At 44.4% G+C, this 21259-nt stretch overlaps 1 protein-coding gene across 3 annotated transcripts in view; it reads right to left on the reverse strand.

The window, feature by feature from the left end:
• LOC137426955 (myosin-10) overlaps nucleotides 1-21259 on the reverse strand; it is a 169285-nt gene that overhangs the window by 101949 nt on the left and 46077 nt on the right. For all 3 annotated transcript variants that reach the window (XR_013623590.1, XM_068116014.2, XM_068116013.2), the window contains exons 3-4: nucleotides 15113-15269; nucleotides 5698-5725 (exon numbers count right to left, since the gene is read on the reverse strand). Coding sequence is in view for 2 of the 3 variants with exons in the window: in XM_068116014.2 (XP_067972115.2) it covers nucleotides 5698-5725; nucleotides 15113-15269 (185 nt within the window). In the remaining variant the exon portion in view is untranslated. The remainder of the gene's footprint in view (nucleotides 1-5697; nucleotides 5726-15112; nucleotides 15270-21259) is intronic.

Here is a 21259-nt window from a genome sequence, read left to right on the forward strand (position 1 = left end):
TTTTTGGATGGGGGAAGATAAGAGATGGTGGTGAACAGCTGTATAAAGACCTGGAGGGAGGAGAGGGATTGAAGAGAGTGTGGAAGTTTGTTCCAGATGTGAGAGAAAAGAGGAATGAAAGAGTGAAGGTGAGCAGAGAGTTTTGATTTTGGCAGTTTCACCAGAAGAGGGTTGCAGGCAGATCTTGTGCATCCTGCAGGAATATTTGGAGGGCAGAGCCCAGAGAGAGCTGGGGGAGCAACGCCGGAGAGGAGTCGGTAGAAGACAAAAAGACCACCAACCTGCCTGCGGTGAGAGAGAGAAAGGCCCTCAGAATCAGCTTAATTGCGGGAGATTCCAATGATTCTGAATGCTTTGGGTTCAACCGCGTGAAGCCGAGCTAGATGTGAGGCAGGAGCACCGGCCCAGAGGGGAGAACAGTATTCCATTGAGCTGTGGACGAAAGCTTTATAAGTGGTGAGGAGCTCAGAAGTGCCCAGAAAGGACTTCGCACGACGGAGGATGGCCAGTCGATGACTGGCTTTGCAGGCCAGCTTGGAAATGTGGTTTTCGCAGGAAAATGGGCCTTATGTGGATGTTATACAGATCCAAAGGAATCAAGTGTGAAGATACCATGGGATTACTCTGCCTTTTATTTCACCATCCCCATCCCCCAAATATGGTGTGGCTCCATGATGCAATACCCCCTATGAGCGGATCGGCACATGACCAAACGAGCTATCATGCTCTCCCATGTATCCTGAATACTCGGCTTCCTAAACAGTTGAAAAAAAAAACACACGGAAGGGGGAGGGGGCGGCAGGGGGGGGGGGCTTCTCCCACCTTAAATCCTGATCACAATGTCCATTAATTTGGTAATTGATACAAACTTACGGTTCGAGACCACAAATGTCTATGAATATAATTGATACGAACAAACCTCTGTTGTTGTCTCTCTGTGAGTACCACTGTTTCAGAGACTGTAAAGGTAGGTGTGACGCCGGCCTACCATTACGGTCTCGAAACAACAGAGGCAACAACAAAGGCTGCAGGTTTGCGAGAACAACTGGGTCAGGAGGTTTGTAGGAGTGAAGAGGGTGGAAAGAAGGAGGATGGACGAACTGAAGGAGAAGATTGTTGTGCAGATGAGCTTGATGGAGAGATTGGTGAAATGGGCTGGACACTTGGTGTGGATGGACGAAGAGAGAATGGCAAAGAGAGCAGATATGTTGAGGGAGCAAAGTAGGAGGAAAAGAGGTAGACGGCGGTTGAGATGGGAAGATTGTGTGAGGCGGGATATCAGTACGGTGGTGGGGGGGGGGCGGGGTAGGTGAGAGGGGTAGAGAGAGTTGGCAGAGGAGAAAAGGGAGTGGAGTAGTATCGTGGTCAAGGAAAGGTAGAAGTTTGGTGCCATTGGACTTTGCCCCTTATGAAAGGAAGAGACGAAGAAGAAGACAAAACGATGTAATTTCATTTCCAGGAGAGAACTTTGATTTCCTTGTGTACCAATTGATATTCGTTTTGTATTATAATAATAATAATAATAATAATAATAATTGTATTTATGTAGTGCCTTTTGCCTATGGATACGGCTGGGAATTTATTTCAAATGAATCTAGGCACAAAATTGCAATGGTAAATTTTTGTACAGATGTGAAGGCTCATGAAAGAGCTGAATGACAGAGGGCTAAGGGTCAACACACTGACCGTGGGGGTGAAGAGGAAGCTGGAGGCCAAGAACCATGAGGATACAACACAGTGCGAGAGGGGTGGCAGGGTGTAAGCAGGTGTAGAAAAACCTCAAAGGTAGAAACAGCAGAGATTACAAGGTGCAGGCTGGCAGCAGTCATGATGGACTGAAAGCAATAAATGGCATGAGAAAACAAGCTCAGGTAAACGGGATTACAAGCAATGGTGATTCTTTTCTTCACATAACAGCCAAAGATGAATGCGTCGCACCATCAAATATGACTTTTCCATGGCTCCACAGACTCTGTCATTACATGAGCAGCAAAGACTGAAAAAAAGTTTTGAAGAATGCACCAAACTCAGTATGGAAAGTAGAAGTCAAGCTACCTACATTGAAATGTACACAGCGTTGTAACTGTCGACTTTATTATCCTCGTGTCATGCTTAATTCCTTCTGTAAGACACGTTGGCTGAAAGCCCTCAAAATGTTCTGCCGTAAGCTTTACTCCATATAAGGTCACAGTACTTTCTCCTGAGAGAGAATAAAATACCGCCTGTGTCCTGGGAAGTTTTGTTGAATTAACAGCTTGGACACACGTACACACAAGAACGTCCGGTAAAGGTCAAGGACAGAGGGTAAAGAAGTGGATTAGATTGTGCAGCTTCATCAAGAAGTGCGAGTGTGTGTATGTGTGTGTAAGTTGCTGTTGTTGGTTGCTATCTCCAAATGTGGGTGGGTTTCAGGAGGTGGGGGATTGGTCCTCCTAGGAGGCCTCAAAGTATCCACTTCCGTTAGCCTGTGTGTGAGCGCACATGCATGCGTACGCGTTTCCACACATATGAAAATGGGAGACACTTCTTTTTGGATGGGGGATGTAACTGGGGCAGCTTCATGGGTTTGCACTTAAGCAAGGACGAGAGATTTTTCAAAGGGTTGCTTCGAAACCATTGCGAAACAGATGCATAGGGCTTGCAGATGCCCCCAAGAGGTAAAGTGAAATATACACAGCCCCAGTTACAACTTGTGATGAAGAGGATTCCAAAGTTCAGGTTCCCATTTAGAATCCGATTGAATGAAGATCAGTACCAGATGTAGAATTAACCAAAAGAAGTGCTCTCAAATACCAAATGGAATCCATCATTGCTTCAGATATCAAATCCTTCCTCTTCTCCCATGGCTTGATCTCTGATCATCAATTTGGTTTCAGACCAGGTCACTCTACTCTGGACATGCTGCTTCTACTGTCTCAACAATAGATGGAGGACGTCATTGCCAAACAGGAAATCAGAGCTGTCTTCCTTGACAGATCACGTGCCTTCGATATGGTCTGGCACCCCGCTCTGCTCACCAAACTCTCCTCCTATGATATCCATGGAAATCTCGATGCATGGCTTGTGGACTTCCTCTCTGTGGCCCTGAATGGATTTCTCTCATGACTTCCTGATGATAGGGACTTCCTGTTCAGGCTGGAGTTCCCCAAGGCAGTGTTCTGGGCCCTGTGCTTTTTCTGGTCTTCATCAATGATCTCTCCGACTCTCTTGAAAATCCTCTCTGTCTCTTTGCTGATGACGCCACTCTCTGCCGCTCCTTTCCTCATCCCTCAGATCGGCAGTCTGCAGCCTCCTAACTCTCTGCAGACCTGGACAAAATCACAGACTGGGCAAACAAGTGGAACATGTCTTTCATCTATCTATAATTCCAGTAATCTCTGTGTGTATGCGACCGCTGTTTCTCGACAACTACCGGTCCGATATACTTGAAACTTGCCAGGTATATTGCTGGGGACCCGAGGATGTGCCTTTTCAAGGTTTGAAATTAATCGGACAAGTAGTTACCGAGCTATGTCCAAAAAACGATTCGACCAATCAGAGAGCAGCGAGCTACCGAGCTATGGCGATTTAGCCGTTCACCGTTCGCTTTGGCTTTGCGAATGGACCAAACCATTTCATGTAAATAGAGGGGGGGGGGTTCTACCGTACTCGCAAGCCGTTCGCTTTGGCTTTGCGAATGGACCAAACCATTTCATGTAAATAGAGGGGGGGGATATAATTTTAGATATATATATAGTACGGGCATGCCCTAGTTCCTGACAAATCTCACACTCTTACGATGTCTCTCCGAAAAGACCGACTGGACAACCATCCCATCCACTTTCTGAATAATCCTCTCCAAGAAGTTCTGTCACTCAAGCTTTTGGGTCTCACTATCTGCAATGATTTTTCCTGGGAAAACCACATTTCTGGCCTCCAAAGCCAGTCGCCGACTGGGCATTCTCCGTCGCACAAAGTCCTTCCTTGACACACCTGAGCTCCTCACCACTTACAAGGCTTTCATCCGCAGCTCAATGGAATACTGCTCTCCCCTCTGGGCTGGTGCTGCTGCCTCACACCTAGCTCGGCTTCACGCTGTTGAAACCAAAGCTTTCAGAATCATTGGAATCTCCCGCAATAAAGCTGATTGTGAGGGCCTTTCACTCACTCACCACAAGCAGGTTGGTGGTCTTTCTGTCTTCTACCGACTCCTCTACGGCCTTTCTCCCCCAGCTCTCTTTGTGCTCTGTCCTCCAAATATACCTACAGGTCGCACAAGATCTGCCAGCAACCCTCTTCTGGTGAAACTGCCAAAATCAAGACTCTCTGCTCACCTTCACTCTTTCATTCCTCTTTACTCCCGCCTCGAGAACAAACTCCCCCACTCCCTTCAATCCCACTCCTCCCTCCAGGTCTATAAAACAGCTGTCCACCACCATCTCTTATCTTCCCCCATCCAAAACCTTGATCTTTTCTACCCCCGTTAATTCACCCCAGATCCACGTTTTTGAAATGCCAACTTCTTTCCTGGAAGTCCTAGCCCTAGCAGTGTCCATGTGTTTTATATCTCAACCCCCACTCTGTCCCCCCAAGCCCTCTCCCTCCCACAGATCTCCCGATGCCCCTGTTCTCTGCTGTTGCACTTGTGTGCTTCCCTCTCTCTCCCCATCTTGTTTCCCACTCCCTTTATTATATGTTTTGTTTGTCCGTTTTTTTTGTGATTAATGTTAGCTCTTACACAAGCCTCGATCTTGTATACAAAAAAAAAAAAAAAAAAAAAATGCACTGACCATGGAGGATTACTTTTGTACGTTAAACTATTTAAGTCCATTGGTGATTACTTGAGTGCCAACTTGCATACCGTGGTGGCTTGTTAGTCTGGACACTGGACTGGTATCCGAGAGGTTGTGGATACAAATACATCTGAAGGTAGCAGTGTCAAGGATTTGAATGCTAATCTTCAGGAAGGCGAGTCAGGTTCAGGAGAACTGCCAAGCCACTGTTGGATTGTTGATAAAAACCCAGCTGGCTCATTAACGACTTTTAGGTCGAGACAATCTGCTTGCACCACCTGGTCTGGTCTATATGTTGTAGTAGTTCACTCTTTGTGGTTGATTCTTATTCCCCTGCCTTGTTACAGAAGGTCATTCTGAATGACTATATAGGCCTGAACCTTCTCCTGTACTCACAAGCTAAGAAGACTCAATTTGTCCCCGGACGTCATAGGTCCTCATCGAAAAGGGGAAAAAATTGTTGATTTAAAACTATAATGTAGAGGGAATAACATTTTTGAAAAAAACTCGATAATAGAGAGAAACTTTAGTTCCTTATAATGTATAATGTGGAAGAAGAGAATTGAAGTTGAAACCACAATTGAAAGTTATACATGAAGGAAATATCAACGGGAAAAATTCCTCCTTTGCCACCTGGTTATGGAATTACACAGAAAAGTGCCTAAGGGATGTGAGACTCTTTAATGAAGATAGTTGTGGTTAAAAATAAACAAGAAAACATTTGTCCAGAGCCGACTGTGCCAACAATCCAACATTCACTACGATCAGTCGATTTGTTCGGGGGTTTCAAGACAGTATCTCGAATGAAAAAGTGAACCCTAATGGTCACTAATGACCCAAGCACGATGATATACCTTCACACTAATGGGAACGTCACACCACTTGGAGTTAGAAAAAGGCAAAAAAAAATCCAGCGCATACTCACGTGCATAAAATCGACTGGTCTTCACGATCTACAATGACAAAATGGGTGGGAGACGACAAAATTAATGAGGAAGTGGAGGGAAATGGTGAAAGTAAACCCATTTATACAGATCCTTGTGCTTGTCACGTGACCTGTGTAATGAAATGTAACTGAGACTTTTTCATCTCGACAAAATCCGAATTGTACGAGTTAGGCCTTTGAGGCTTCAGTTCCGACAAAGCTGCAAAAGCACCCGCAATGAGATTTGCCACCTTGGTATATTTGGACTTTTTGGTCTTCAACTAATGTGTGAACCTTTTTATGTCATCTCCTCTCGATTCTCGAAGAGATGAACTCATAAAATGAATCGTGATGTCCGTCCGTTAACTTTTTGCTATTTTTGCTACCCCTCCCTTATCACCCGGCTGATTGTTCTGAAACTTTACAGATGAACACAAAACAGTAGCCCACACAATCACTCGGGCTTGGATTTTTCCATTTCGGATCAAGGGGGGATCCCAGGGTAGTCCCCCAAATCATCAGAGGTCTGAACTACAACCTCAAGAGATGACCATCAGTCCACTCAGTGCTATTTTTTTTATACAGTACACCGAGCCTCAAATATGCGATCAAATAATATCATATCAGATATTCCAAAAATGTGCAATGAAAGGCTGATCGTTCTCCATGCCAAAGACACCATAGATTAGTACATTACATGAAACATTGTTTTTGCATATTTCCTTATATGGTAAACATTGCATCCAGAGCTATACATTTGTTGGGAATGAGACCTTTTTTTAATCTGATGGACATGCTAAGCCATCATGCAAAAGGAAACCGAATGTCAATACAGGCAGTCCCCGGGTTACGAACGCCCGACTTACGAACGCCCGTACTTACGAACCGACCTCCGTAAAGCCTATGATTTAAATATATATATATTTTTTTTATTTATTATTATTTATTTTTTTGTATACAGAATCGAGGCTCGTGAAAGAGCTAACACACAGAGAAAAAAATCAAACAGACACACAAAGTATATAATAAGGGGAGCGGTAGACAAGAGAAATATGAGAAAAGCTCTGTTCAAGCCACCCTTGATGTTTACTTTAAGAAAATTGACCAGCACCAGGTCCATCCTCTCCAGCACCAGGTCCATCCTCTCCAACACCAGGCCCATCATCTCGGAGAGATATATCAAGGTATGATCGTTTCAAGGTTTGCAAGACATCAATTGGAAAGAGAGTAAGTGTTAACCTTTATTCATTATCTTTTCTTTTCTATCTAAACAGTTTAAGAAATGTTTCTTTCATGTTTTTTATACCTACAGATGTTTTAGGTAAAATATATACTATATACTAAGACAAACATTTGACTAATTGACGCTAGATGTGAACCGTGCGTAACTGTTCCGACTTACATACAAATTCGACTTACAGACAGACTTAAAAACGGAACTCGTTCATAACCCGGGGACTGCCTGTAGTGGTGTGGAGGTCCTGGAAAGACATGGCCTGATACCCACTCTATATGGGGGAACAAGTTCCGAGAATCCGAGTTATTCAACCATTTGAAAAATAATCTGCAGTCGTGTTATTGATTTGGTAGTTTTCCCCCCAACTACTCATTTCTCATTTAAGGGGTGGCTTGAAATTGTCATGGATTCATTTCCGTCAATGCTTTTCTTCATACTCTTTTTGTTTTCTTTTCTTTTTTGCATACAAGATCGAGGCTCGTGAAAGAGCTAACATTAATCACACAAAAAGTCAAACCGACTTTCATATGGAAGGTGGTTACGGCAGGGAATGGATCTAAATGTGTATAAAGCAACATTGTATCAAAGTGGTCAACCACCATTCAACTCAAGCCTGGAAAATATGATCATGCAACCACATAAAACTTTGATGTTATGCAGACTTGATCACATATGGTCAAATGTCGCATTTCATATCTGAGTCGTATCATGTGAGAATAGCATGTGCAGGATGGAATATCGTGTTCCAAGGAAAAGGTATTAACTGCAAGCTTTATTGCTGTTTCATAACTGCATAACTTTATAGGATTGGCTCATGTGTATGGGATTGCAGCGAGGCCAGAAAACCAAGACAGCGTGGGAATGCCAGAACATTTGGAAAAAAGGTCATTGGGTTCAACGCTTACTTTTCTGTTTTGATGGTGGGATCAGCAGATGTTTTGCATCATAACCCTTGGGAGAACCAACGAGGAAGTAAAGGAGACCGCTGTCATTAAAAGTCCAAATTTTTCTCAGCTAGGTATTGCCTTACCCAAATGCTTCGAGTCTGGTTGTACATTGTGAAGACTGTGAAAATAAACTATGAGGACACACTGGTTTTAAGTAAGGATATGGCTTAGTGGTGAGGACCCTGTGGAGACATCCTAGAGGTTTTGGGTTAAAATATGGCTGAAGGTTACACAATTGAGGATTTTGATTCAAAGCTGTAGAGCCTGAGCTTGTTAATTGTTGAGATGCTGTGAATGGATTGTGGGTTTAAAAAAAACCCCATTGGCTCACTAATTATTTCAGGGAGCAGTGGGTAACACACCTGCCCACACCTTGTCCGGTTGAAATGTGACACCAACCTAGACTTTGTGGATGGTGCTCAAACGCCCTCTGGGCAACATTGTGGGGGGTATGAAAATGCTTCTGATGAAAAGGAAACAGCAGTACTGCCCACATGCTCCTGACTGCTGCAGATATATATGGATATACAAAAAATGAAAATAAAAAACATGAAAAAAACATACATACATACATACATATATATATATATATATATATATATATATATATATATATATATATATATATATATATATATATATATATATATATATATATATATATATATACATATATATACACACACCGGTTGAACCCCCTAACTTGACTGGGAAGCAAGGCACAAATTGAGTCTCACCTCAGCCATTGCTGCACAACCTGTTAGCAACAAGTGCAGCCTGCCACATTGAAACATTGTCTCTGCCCTGCTCCTTGACAATTAGGAGGTTTGCAGTCAGGAACATTAAATTTAACTAAGGAAGCACACTAACCCTATGACATGACACTGACGTCATGCACCATGTATAATTTATATGCATGACGTCAGTGTCATGTCATAGGGTTAGTGTGCTTCCTCAGTCAAATATATATATAGTATATATATATATATATATATATACAGTAGGACCCCGCTATTCGCAGAATCTGCATATTCGCGGTTGAGAAAATGAGACATGTTTCTCTATTCACGGAAAAATGTCCTGCAAATTTGCGGGTTTTTTCCTTTTCAAGGCTGTGTTCCGCGAAATCGCAGTTTGCTTTCCCCCTATTCGCGGCCATGTTCCACGAATTCGCGGTTTTTCAAGGGCGCAAAAAAAATATTCACGAGCCGCCAGCTTGACACATTTATAAAACCCATATTTGGCAGCCATGCAAAAAGCAGCTGGACATACGCAAAGAAACATCTATGAGCCGCGAGCATGACCTGCTGTGTGATATGCGTTTTCATGGTTTTTGCTGCCGCAAATTTTAGCTGGATTATAATCGAGAGCTTTGCGGGATATCCCACCAGATGTGTAAACAACTCAACTCCACGAATTATAGAATGCAAACGTTTCATTAAATCGATTGCAGTTTGCAATTTACGGTAAGGCATCATCAGAGATGTTACACAATGAAAACGCTTCGGGGGATGTTCCATCAGCTAAGAAAACACGTCAACCACGCGAATTATAGAATGCAAATGCTTCATTGAACTATTACATATTGAAATTAGCAGATAGGCTGAATACCAACAATGCTCTCAATCCTTCGTATACAGACTGTCCTCGATCATTGTTCTCGTCCCGTTGCTTTGACCTGTGTTTTTGACTTGCTCTGCTCATCGTTCAATAATGGCTCCCAAGCGCAAGAGCAGTGCCGGGGATGCGTTGACTACCAAGAGGCAGAAGAAAGTCATGAGCCTTAGCCAGGGAAGTGGAGCTGCTCGACCGGCTTTCGAGAGGAGAGAGTGCGGCCTCTGTGGGCAGGCATTATGGCATCAACAAATACACCATTCACAACATACGGAAGAATGAGAAGGTGATTCATGACAGTATTTCAGTGAGCGCTGTATCGAGTACGAAGGTGGTCACCCATGTCCGGGATGTCCACATATAAAGGATGGAGAAGGCTCTCAGAACTATATATAATATATTTGACTGAGGAAGCACACTAACCCTATGACATGACACTGACGTCATGCATATAAATTATACATGGTGCATGACGTCAGTGTCATGTCATAGGGTTAGTGTGCTTCCTTAGTTAAATTTAACGTTCCTGATCCATATTCATATATGATCCATATATGATCCATATCGAGGAAAACGTGCAGAAAAGTATGCTTTTGAGTGGACCTCTCATTCGTGAAAAGGCCAAACAAATTTACGATCATCTGTCTGGCGCAGTTGGTGCCAGCACGAGTGATGCGCTGAGCGATGATGGTACAAGCAGCGCGACTTCATTCACTGCAAGCAGGGGATGCTTCCATCGTTTCAAGGATCGGTATGGTCTCAAAAATGTGAAGCTCTCAGGGGAGCATGCCTCCGTGGACCACGAGGTGGAAGGTGAGACTGAGCGAAGAGAAGAGATACCTCCCAGAGCAGGTGCTCAATGCTGACGAGACTGGTCTCTTCTGGAAAAAGATACCCACGAGAACTTTCATCTCGAAGCGCTAGGAGACAGCATCGGCATTCAAGGATGCCAAGGACCGGGTACCTCTTCTCCTCTGTGCAAACGCAAAAGGGGACCTCACGCTGAAACCCATCATTTGTACCATTCTCTGAACCCGCGTGCTCTCAAGAGCAAGAACAAGCAAACTCTGCCCGTGTTTTAGAGGGGCAACAAGAAGGCCTGTGTGGCGGCAGCAATCTTCCTGGACTGGTTCCACAATTGTTTCGTACCTCAGGTGGGGAGGTACATGGTGGGCAAAAACCTTGCGTTCAAGGTTCTCTTGCTCCTGGACAACGCCCCTGGCCACCCCGCGAATCTGGACGTGGCTCACCCGGATGTCAAGGTGATCTTCCTGCCACCCAACACCACCTCCCTCATCCAGCCACTCGACCAAGGTGTGATTTCAAATGTTTAAAACGTATTACACCAGTCGCACCTTTCGCCACATTTTGGATGCAATAGAGTCTGACCCAGGGCTAACCGTCGGGCAGTGTTGGAAGAATTTCAACATTGCCCACTGCATCGGCGCCATCAAGGAGTCGCTGGATGAGGTGAGAGCCTCCACCATCAACGCGTACTGATACAACCTGTTGCCACAGGCAGTCAGAAACTTTACTGGCTTTCCCTATAATACTGAGGAGAGGCATGTGATTGTCGGGTTGGCACAGCAGTTGCGAGGGGAAGGATTTGATGACATGCAGCCTGAGGAGTTGGAGGACCTCATTGCCTCACATGGCGCCAACCTCACCGAGGAGGAGTTGGAGGCCATTATAACGGTTTCTGAGGAGGAGGAGGTGGGCAGTGATGAGGAAGAGGTGCCGAGGTCTAACCTTACAGTCCAGTTCTTGGGTGAGTTGCTGCATGGCATGCGGTAGCATGTCGACAAGTTGGAAGACGCTGACTCAGTCATGGAGAGGTACCTCAAGTTCAAGAGAGGCTTGGATGATTTGCTTCTCCCCTACAAAGAGCTGCATCGAAACCTGTGGCAATATGCCAGGCAGCTCTCCATTACCCATTTCTTCAGCCCTGCTCCCTCCACCTCAACACCACCAGAACCCTCTCCTGCCGCCCTCTCAGTGTCCTCACCAACACCCCCAACTGCCTCTCCCTCTCCTGCCTTTGAAAATCCTCTCTATCTCTTTGCTGATGACTCTACTCTCTGTCGCTCCATTCTTCATCCCTCAGATCGGCAGTCTGCAGCCTCCTCACTCTCTGCAGACCTGGACAAAATCACAGACTGGGCAAACAAGTGGAACATGTCTTTCAATCCTGACAAATCTCACACTCTTACGATGTCTCTCCGAAAAGACCGACTGGACAACCCTCCCATCCACTTTCTGAATAATCCTCTCCAAGAAGTCTGTCACTCAAGCTTTTGGGTCTCACTATCTGCCATGATCTTTCCTGGGAAAACCACTTTCAAATCTGGCCTCCAAAGCCAGTCGCCGACTGGGCATCCTCCGTCGTGCGAAGTCCTTCCTTGGCACACCTGAGCTCCTCACCACATACAAGGCTTTCATCCGCAGCTCAATGGAATACTGCTCTCCCCTCTGGGCTGGTGCTCCTGCCTCACACCTAGCTCGTCTTCACGCTGTTGAAACTAAAGCATTCAGAATCATTGGAATCTCCCGCGATGAAGCTATCTCCAAGGGCCTCTCACTCACTCACCGCAGGCAGGTTGGTGGTCTTTCCGTCTTCTACCGACTCCTCTCTGGCCTTGCCCCCCCCCAGCTCTCTCTGGGCTGTCCCGCAAATATTCCTACAGGTCGCACAAGATCTGCCTGCAACCCTCTTATGGTTAAACTGCCAAAATCAAGACTCTCTGCTCACCTTCACTCCTTCATTCCTCTTTTCTCCCGCCTCTGGAACAAACTCCCTCACTCTCTTCAATCCCACTCCACCCTCCAGGTCTTTAAAACAGCTGTTCACCACCATCCCTTATCTTCCCCCATCCAAAACCTTGATCTTTTCTACCCCTGCTAATTTCACCCCAATTCCACTTTTTTGAAATACCAACTTCTGTCCTGGAAGTTCGTGGTGTCCTTGTGTTTTATACTTCTCCCACCCCCCCCCCCTTCCCACGCCTCCTCCCCCCAAGCCCTTTCCCTCCCACACATCTCCCTGCTCTCAAATGTTGTGTGCTCTCAAGTGTTTGTGTGTTTCCCCTTCTCTCCCCATCTTGTCTTCCGCTCCCTCTTTTTATATATTTTGTCTGTCTGGTTGATTTGTTTGTGAAGTAAATGTCAGCTCTTTCACGAGCCTCGATTCAGGATACAAAAAAAAAAAAGAAAAAAAAAAGTGCACGAAGTTGCAGGAATATCATTTCGGTCATCCTCAGAGTTCGAGGAATTCATGGGACATCATCACCATAATCATCATCATTTGAAAGTTGCATGTGTTTGTAAAATAAAAAATTTAAGCAGTACATGATGATGTTGTGTTTTTTGTTTTTTTTACTTTCACGGTACGGTATGGTTAAGCACTTTTAATAAACTGTAAGCGCATTCCTTCAATAAATTGGAAATGGTACCTGGTGTTGTCGTTTTTTGTTTTTTTTGGAAGCATTTTTTGTGAAACTGTAATCATCTGCATTTGCGGTCAAAAACATTTTAAACTTTAAAAATTTTCCTCTATGAATCAGGAACTGCTGGGAACCCATAACGTATACCTTTTTCCCCATTGAAACAAGGCCGCGGCATACATTCACGAGAGTTTCATCGACCTTTGCAGATTTTCATCGACCCTCACGGGATTTTCATTGACCTTCGCAGGTTTTCGTCGACATTCACAGGTTTTGTTTCGCCATTTCAAGGACTTTCATCGACCTACGCGGATTATCTTCGAAATTCTCGGGATTTGCATCACCATTCGCAGACTTTTCCTCGCCGTTCGCGGTTTGGTCCTCTCTATTCGCAGATTTTCGCAACTCGGAACCTATCCCCCTTTTTTCCATTGAAACAATGTGCCGCTATTCATGGATTTCGCTATTCCGCGGATTTTCCAGGAACGTATCCCTTGCGATTAGCGGAGTCTGACTGTATATATACATAGAAATATATATACACATGCAGTACTGTCGGACCCCACTATTCACAGGGGATAGGTTCACGAGTCGCGAAAATCCATGAATAGAGAGGAACAAACCGCGAATGGCAATGCAAAATACGTGAATTCCGGAGAATGCCGACAATAATCCGTGAAGGTCAATTAACGTCCCGGAAATGGTGAGACAAAACCCGCGAATGTTGACGATAATCCCACAAATGGCAAGGCAAATCCTGTGAATGTCGACGATAATCCCGTGAATGTATGCCGAGACATTTTCAATGGAGAAAAGGGGGATAGGTCCCCGGCGGTTCCCGGTTCAGAGAATTTTTTTTCTAAATTCAAAATGTTTTTGACCGCAAATGCACATGATTACAGTTTCATTTTAAATGTTTACAATTTTTTTTTAAAACGACAACACCAGGTACCATTTCCAATTTCTTGAAGGAATGTGGGCATTGTGGGTAGCTGTTGGAGGGGTGAATACCATGCACATCATTTGTGGGGGATGTTATCAGATGATGCCATATTGAGTCTAGCTGCTAATTTCAATAATAGATTTAATGTAGCGTTTTCATTCTATAAATCATGTGGTGTTGACTTGTTTATGCAGCTGGAGGAACATCCCCCGAAGCTCTCGATTCTAGTGCGGCTACAATTCGCAGCCGCGAAAGCCATAAAAACGCAAAGCACACAGCAGTGAATATCGAAGCAGGGCATGCTCGCGGCTTGTAGAAGATGTTTTTTTGCATATGTCCAGCTGCTTTATGCATGGCTGGTGAAAGATGGGTTTTATAAATGTGTGAAGCTAGCGGCTCAAGAAAAAAAATTTGCGCCCCTGAAAAACCTCGAATTCGCGGAACATGGCCGCTAATAGAAAAAATCCCGTGAATAGAGAAACAGGTCGTATTTTATCAACCGTGAATACGCAAAACCCGCGAATAATGGAACCGCGAATAGTGGGGTCCGACTGTATATACTGTATATCAGTCATGTGAGTGTGCGATGGGTAGTGCAGAGACTAGGTTGGCAGGATGGCCGAGAGCTACGAACACCCGCCTCCAACCTGTCTAGTTGAATCCCGACCCAGCTATAAACTGTCATCCTGGTGTTTCACAGGCAAGGTGATTCATCAATGTGCGTGGCGACCCGCGGATGGACGTTAAACTGAGCATCCGGTCTTCCGGCAATAGTTGGTGGGCATTAAAGATCCCACAGTGTCCTTCATAAAGAGTAGGGGAGTTATTGATGGCACCCTGAACAAATTACAAATTCCTGTCCTAACCTATAGAGGGAACTGCATCAATGATATAGCTGCGCCCTCAGCCAATGATGCTACCCTGCAGCCTTGTGCTGTATATGAAAGAAGAAGACGTGCAAAGACTCAGCAGATTGTCAAAGCAGAACCGCAGCAGAACACATTGCTAGGAGAACTGTGTACAGGTGGGAGGGATCAGTTATTTGATATCTTTTGAGTGACACAAGAGAGGAGTGAATTAAAATACAGTCTTTCATACTTTTCTAATCCACACGAATTAATGTAAATAAATTAGTGTGTGCTACAAGTCTTGTGTGATAGAACGATCATGATTGACACAATGAAATAATGATTATGATGACAGTGATCGGGCCGATTATTGTAACAATCCATACCCTGCAGCATGCTGTGGTACGCGCTGTCCGTGACGGCGTAGATATGGGGGGGCATTTCGTGGCGTTTCTTCCCACGGTACATCTCTATTATCTGTTCGGTGTAGATAGGAAGCTGCTTGTACGGATTCACCACGACGCAGAACAAGCCGGAATATGTCTGCAAAGAGACACAGAAAAAAAAAAAAGGTAAGTTGAAGGTGTTAGAACCAGACATGAACCAAAATCGAATCGGCTTGTTGTTGTCACCTACCCACTTCATCCACCAAGTTTTGTCATAATCCGTTCACAACTTTTGTTAATATCATGCAATAATTGCAATATACTGTATATAGTTTTTGGTCCTATCCCTCAATGCTGAAGAATCACTTAGAAAACAAATAAAAAATCTCCGGATTCAGTTCTTCAATTCAACAAAATCAAATAAATTCGTCCTTGTTGCACACCCAACCTCTCCAACAAATTTCTTGCGAATCCATCCACAACCTTTTGAGATATCCTGCTCACGGACAGACAGACAAACAGACAGACAGGGGAGAAAACATAACCTCCATCCATATTCGGTGGCAGGTGTAATGAAGATATCAGAGAAAGAGTTCAACAAATACCAGTGAGTGTAAGAATAGGTAAGCATAGACTTTGGACAGATTGAAAAAAGAATATATCAAAGCAGGATGAACATTACATGATTACAACACATGTAGATATACCAAGAACCAAAATGGAACCAAACGGTGAAAAAGGACTCTAATGGAAGATGCATGCCTCGGTTAAGATAGGAAAGGGGAGTTGGAGTCCGGGACTTGTGTCGCAGAGCAACGCCAAGATGAAGAAAACTTTCATAATCAGATTAAATATTCTTATTAAGTGAAGCACTCTGGTCATTTCATCCTGCATCAACTCAATACAGTCATTCTTTCTGGCACGAGGAACTAGGCTGAAACCTAATATCCATGACACCGAAACACGAAGTGACCGCTCAGTTTATCCTTCATAACAATTGCACGATTCAAGATGGGACAACTGCCTCAACGTGCTGCGCAATGCGGAGCCGCTTATTGTCACTGGGCCAGAGCAGTAGTTACCTGGAGCCCGATTGTTACCTGCCTTCCTGGTCTGGTGCAGGATAACGATGAAATTGACGTTGGAACCTTCTTCGTCCAGTACGTGTCAATCAATGTGTCGGACAAATAACTCCACCATCACTTACTCACTGCGTATGGTGAGTACTGCGGTGAGTACTACTGTACTGCGTATGGTGAGTTGCAAAACTCAGGAGACATTTTGCTTATGATGATGATATGATTGGTTATGATACACCTATGATTTTTTTTTTCTCTGTGCCTCCACTGCACACCTTCTGCCTCTGAATTTACTTCATTTTTTTATATTTTTAAATCAATTTATTAGGTGTGTATGGGAAAAGGGTAGAGGAAGGAAATAAATTGAGGAATTAAAATTGGTGAGAATACGAGTGGATAAAGCAATGGTTGGGTGGAGGGATCATAAGTTGGAAAGGAGATAGAAAATATGGGGAGGGGAATGAAGGGGTATGTTTAGGGAAAAAGAGGTCAGGAAGAGGTGGAGAGGTGGAGAAGAGGCCAAATTCTACCATTTTTGTATGCGCCCCTCTTTAATGACTATCTATATAAGGTTGACCCCTGGTTACTCCTTTCACCCCGGCAGCCATTCATTCATAAGCAAAGACAACAGCGGTCACACTGGGCTAGAGTCATGTACCAGGCCTCGGCATTGGGCCTTCCTTTCTGGGTAATTTGGCAGGAACCCAGGCCTGCGAGCCCAAATACTTGGGATAATCACCGAAAACATAAACACGATCTCTCATTTCCCTCCCTTACATCTCTGCCCAAAGAGAAGCAAACAAGGAAAAGTTTGCCCTGATATGGGCATCAAGCAGGCAGAGGCCTGAGCTAGGAAAGCCTTATCGGTTGACTATTGGTGTCCCGTATCTGTGTTCTTCCATGCCACGGGCATTGCGTAAACACACCATGTTGCCTGTTCTTTAGTCATCCTAGAAAAGGGACAGTTTGAATATATTTACACTGTCCCTATTGCATATAATAAATTAAGTATCATAACTGTTTCCAACTCCGTCCTTTTCACCTTATTCCCCTTCATCGTCATATTTAACCATCGCACACTGATCCCCTGCCCCTGCTCCCCCCTCCATTATACTTCTTCCTCATCTCGATCCCAGATTTTCTTTCCCACCATTGCATCCCATTCCCTATTAGGAAGTCCACGCAGCTCATTTGGGAATTCCCTGATTTTCTGTGCCTCGTAGCATAACAAACCGCCATACTGTACTGTAATCGTTCGCAAATCTTATTATATGTTGCTGTTGTTTTGTTAGATGGTGCATTCATATATTTGTAGAATGCCCGTTATTTGTTTGCTTTTTAATTCAAGCCTTGGCAAAGCATGACTAACCAAGCATTTCGCATGTATCATTCGATGTCAATAGAAAACACAAATTCCCTTTCTCCCACCAACCCAAGGGGGTCAGGTCTTTACTCCCACCGACCCGATACCCTCATGTTCAAACTTTATTCATACAGTGGGGTTTAGAGTCGGCCCTACAAATGCCGCAAAGCTTGGAGGCAAGGTACATAGTGGAGAGAGTGGGGGGAAGGGAGGTTTGGGTTATCAGATTCAGGATAGTCTCGGTACTTTAATGGACTGGGCTAAAGATTGTCAAATTCAGTTTAACAATAAGGAAATGGAAGATGCTGGAGATGGGTAAAAACAACGAAAATGGGGATTAAAGCAAGAGGCAATCTTGGAGGGAGGGAGGAAGGGAGGAAGGAAGGAAAGGAAAGGAAGGGGAGGAAAGGAAGAAAAAGAAAGGAAAGGAAAGGGGAGGAAAGAAGGCAAAAAAAAAAAAGGAGGAAAAGAAAGGAAAGGAAATGGGAGGAAAGAAGGAAAAAAAAAAAAGGAGAAAAAGAAAGGAAAGGAAAGGGGAGGAAAGGAAGAAAAAGAATAAGAAAGAAGGAAAGAAAGGAAGGGAAGGGAAGGGAGGGAGGAAGGGAAGGGAAGGGAAGGGGAGGAAGGAAGGAAGGAAGGAAGGAAGGGAGGGAGGTTTGGGTTATCAGATTCAGGATAGTCTAGGTACTTTAATGGACTGGGCTAAAGATTGTCAAATTCAGTTTAACAATAAGGAAATGGAAGATGCTGGAGATGGGTAAAAACAACGCAAATGGGGATTAAAGCAAGAGGCAATCTTGGAGGGAGGGAGGAATGGAGGAAGGAAGGAAGGAAGGGAGGAAGGGAGGAAGGGAAGGGAAGGGAGGGAAGGAAGGAAAGGAAAGGAAGGGGAGGAAAGGAAGAAAAAGAAAGGAAAGGAAAGGGGAGGAAAGAAGGCAAAAAAAAAAAAGGAGGAAAAGAAAGGAAAGGAAAGGGGAGGAAAGAAGGAAAAAAAAAAAAGGAGAAAAAGAAAGGAAAGGAAAGGGGAGGAAAGGAAGAAAAAGAATAAGAAAGAAGGAAAGAAAGGAAGGGAAGGGAAGGGAGGGAGGAAGGGAAGGGAAGGGAAGGGGAGGAAGGAAGGAAGGAAGGAAGGAAGGGAGGGAGGTTTGGGTTATCAGATTCAGAATAGTCTAGGTACTTTAATGGACTGGGCTAAAGATTGTCAAATTCAGTTTAACAATAAGGAAATGGAAGATGCTGGAGATGGGTAAAAACAACGAAAATGGGGATTAAAGCAAGAGGCAATCTTGGAGGGAGGGAGGAAGGGAGGAAGGAAGGAAAGGAAAGGAAGGGGAGGAAAGGAAGAAAAAGAAAGGAAAGGAAAGGGGAGGAAAGAAGGCAAAAAAAAAAAAGGAGGAAAAGAAAGGAAAGGAAAGGGGAGGAAAGAAGGAAAAAAAAAAAAGGAGAAAAAGAAAGGAAAGGAAAGGGGAGGAAAGGAAGAAAAAGAATAAGAAAGAAGGAAAGAAAGGAAGGGAAGGGAAGGGAGGGAGGAAGGGAAGGGAAGGGAAGGGGAGGAAGGAAGGAAGGAAGGAAGGAAGGGAGGGAGGTTTGGGTTATCAGATTCAGAATAGTCTAGGTACTTTAATGGACTGGGCTAAAGATTGTCAAATTCAGTTTAACAATAAGGAAATGGAAGATGCTGGAGATGGGTAAAAACAACGCAAATGGGGATTAAAGCAAGAGGCAATCTTGGAGGGAGGGAGGAATGGAGGAAGGAAGGAAGGAAGGGAGGAAGGGAGGAAGGGAAGGGAAGGGAGGGAAGGAAGGAAAGGAAAGGAAGGGGAGGAAAGGAAGAAAAAGAAAGGAAAGGAAAGGGGAGGAAAGAAGGCAAAAAAAAAAAGGAGGAAAAGAAAGGAAAGGAAAGGGGAGGAAAGAAGGAAAAAAAAAAGGAGGAAAAGAAAGGAAAGGAAAGGGGAGGAAAGGAAGAAAAAGAAAAAGAAAGAAGGAAAGAAAGGAAGGGAAGGGAAGGGAGGGAGGAAGGGAAGGGAAGGGAAGGGGAGGAAGGAAGGAAGGAAGGAAGGGAGGGAGGTTTGGGTTATCAGATTCAGGATAGTCTAGGTAGTGTAGCAGCATAGCAAACCTGTTGTGCATTTTGTGATACAAGCACCAAATTTGGCACAAATGTACATTAATATGTTGCGAACATTGTGTGGTCAGCAATGAAGACGAGAGTCTGAATTACATGTATGCAAAAGACCTTGTGAACCAGTGAAGCAAATACACGGGTAAGCATGAATTAAATCTAGGGCATGATATAATTTCCATGATGTTTACCTCTACACTCAATGGTGCAAGGAGGTAATGTTTTGATCCCAGCTTGTCTGTATGTCTGTTTGTCTGTTAGTCCACAAAATTCCAGACAAAGCTTGTAGTAGTGGTAGTTGTAGTGGTAGTGGTGATAACAGAAATTGTTATATAGAACTGAACTTATATTATTATTATATGCAGAAAATAACTTCATTTCTATATGCCCTGCAGTGGACAGGTTAATTGGTTTATGCACTGAAGGGGTCACCCTGGTGTGCACTGCTGTGTTCTGCCTCACTGAGTTGTTCAGGTATGATGTACTCAGCACAAGCTTCCGGTCGGCCCGGAGGTGGGGGTGCGGGGCCTGTCACGGAACGTCAAAACAAACGGCCTGCCGGGGCCGCCCAAAAGTCGGGCGTGAGGGGCGCGTCCACTAATGGAACGCCTCTCGCTTCCCAGATCGAGGGCCACGTGGTCAGGAGAACCTCGTCCCTTCCGGTCACACTTTGCCTATCGGCCGGCCTCGAAGACCGAAATTGTGACGGTGTCACCCGAAAAATTTGAAATTACGAAATTTGAAAAAATTTGAAAAAAAAAATTACGGAATTTCAAGTGGCCCAATATCTGAAAATGTTCGCAACATATTAATGTACATTTGTGCCAAATTTGGTGCTTGTTTCACAAAATGCACAATTCTTTTGAATATTTGGGCTAAGCTGCCCCACTAAGGTACTTTAATGGACTGGGCTAAAGATTGTCAAATTCAGTTTAACGCCTTTTTGTCGCCTTTTACGACAAACAGGGAATTACCAGTGAACTGGTACTCAATTAGCCGACCTCGGAAGGATGACAGGCTGAGTCAACCCCCCTCCCGGTCGATCGCTGAATTAACGCCAGGGGGGTTGACTCAGCCTGTCATCCTTCCGAGGTCGGCTAATTGAGTACCAGTTCACTGGTAATTCCCTGTTTGTCGTAAAAGGCGACAAACAGGGTTGGCGGCAGGAAGGGCATCCGGCCGTAAAACATTGCTTCAAAAAGGGGACCAAAAAACAACAACTACGGTTCCCGAAAAGGCCAACCCCCGCTTGCGGGGAAAAAATGGCCTCTAAAGGTGGTTTTTTTTTTGGTTTTTTTAAAATAAGGAAATGGAAGATGCTGGAGATGGGTAAAAACAACGAAAATAGGGATTACAGCAAGAGGCAATCTTGGAGCATGTGATACAGGAGGGGGATCTGGGGGTGGTCATAGATATGGGGAGGGGGGGGGTGTAAGGGGTGGGGTATAAGTCAAAATTATTGAAGCCTCAACTCGTATATTGTGTGCAGTTTTGGTTGCTCCACATGAGAAGGACATATTTGCCTTAGGTAAAGTTGACCCGAGGGAAACTAGACCTATCCTGGGTCTTGCTAGACTAAGCCA

This window comes from Myxine glutinosa, chromosome 5, assembly GCF_964187855.1.
Source record: "Myxine glutinosa chromosome 5, kmMyxGlut1.1, whole genome shotgun sequence".
Lineage (NCBI taxonomy): Eukaryota > Metazoa > Chordata > Myxini > Myxiniformes > Myxinidae > Myxine > Myxine glutinosa.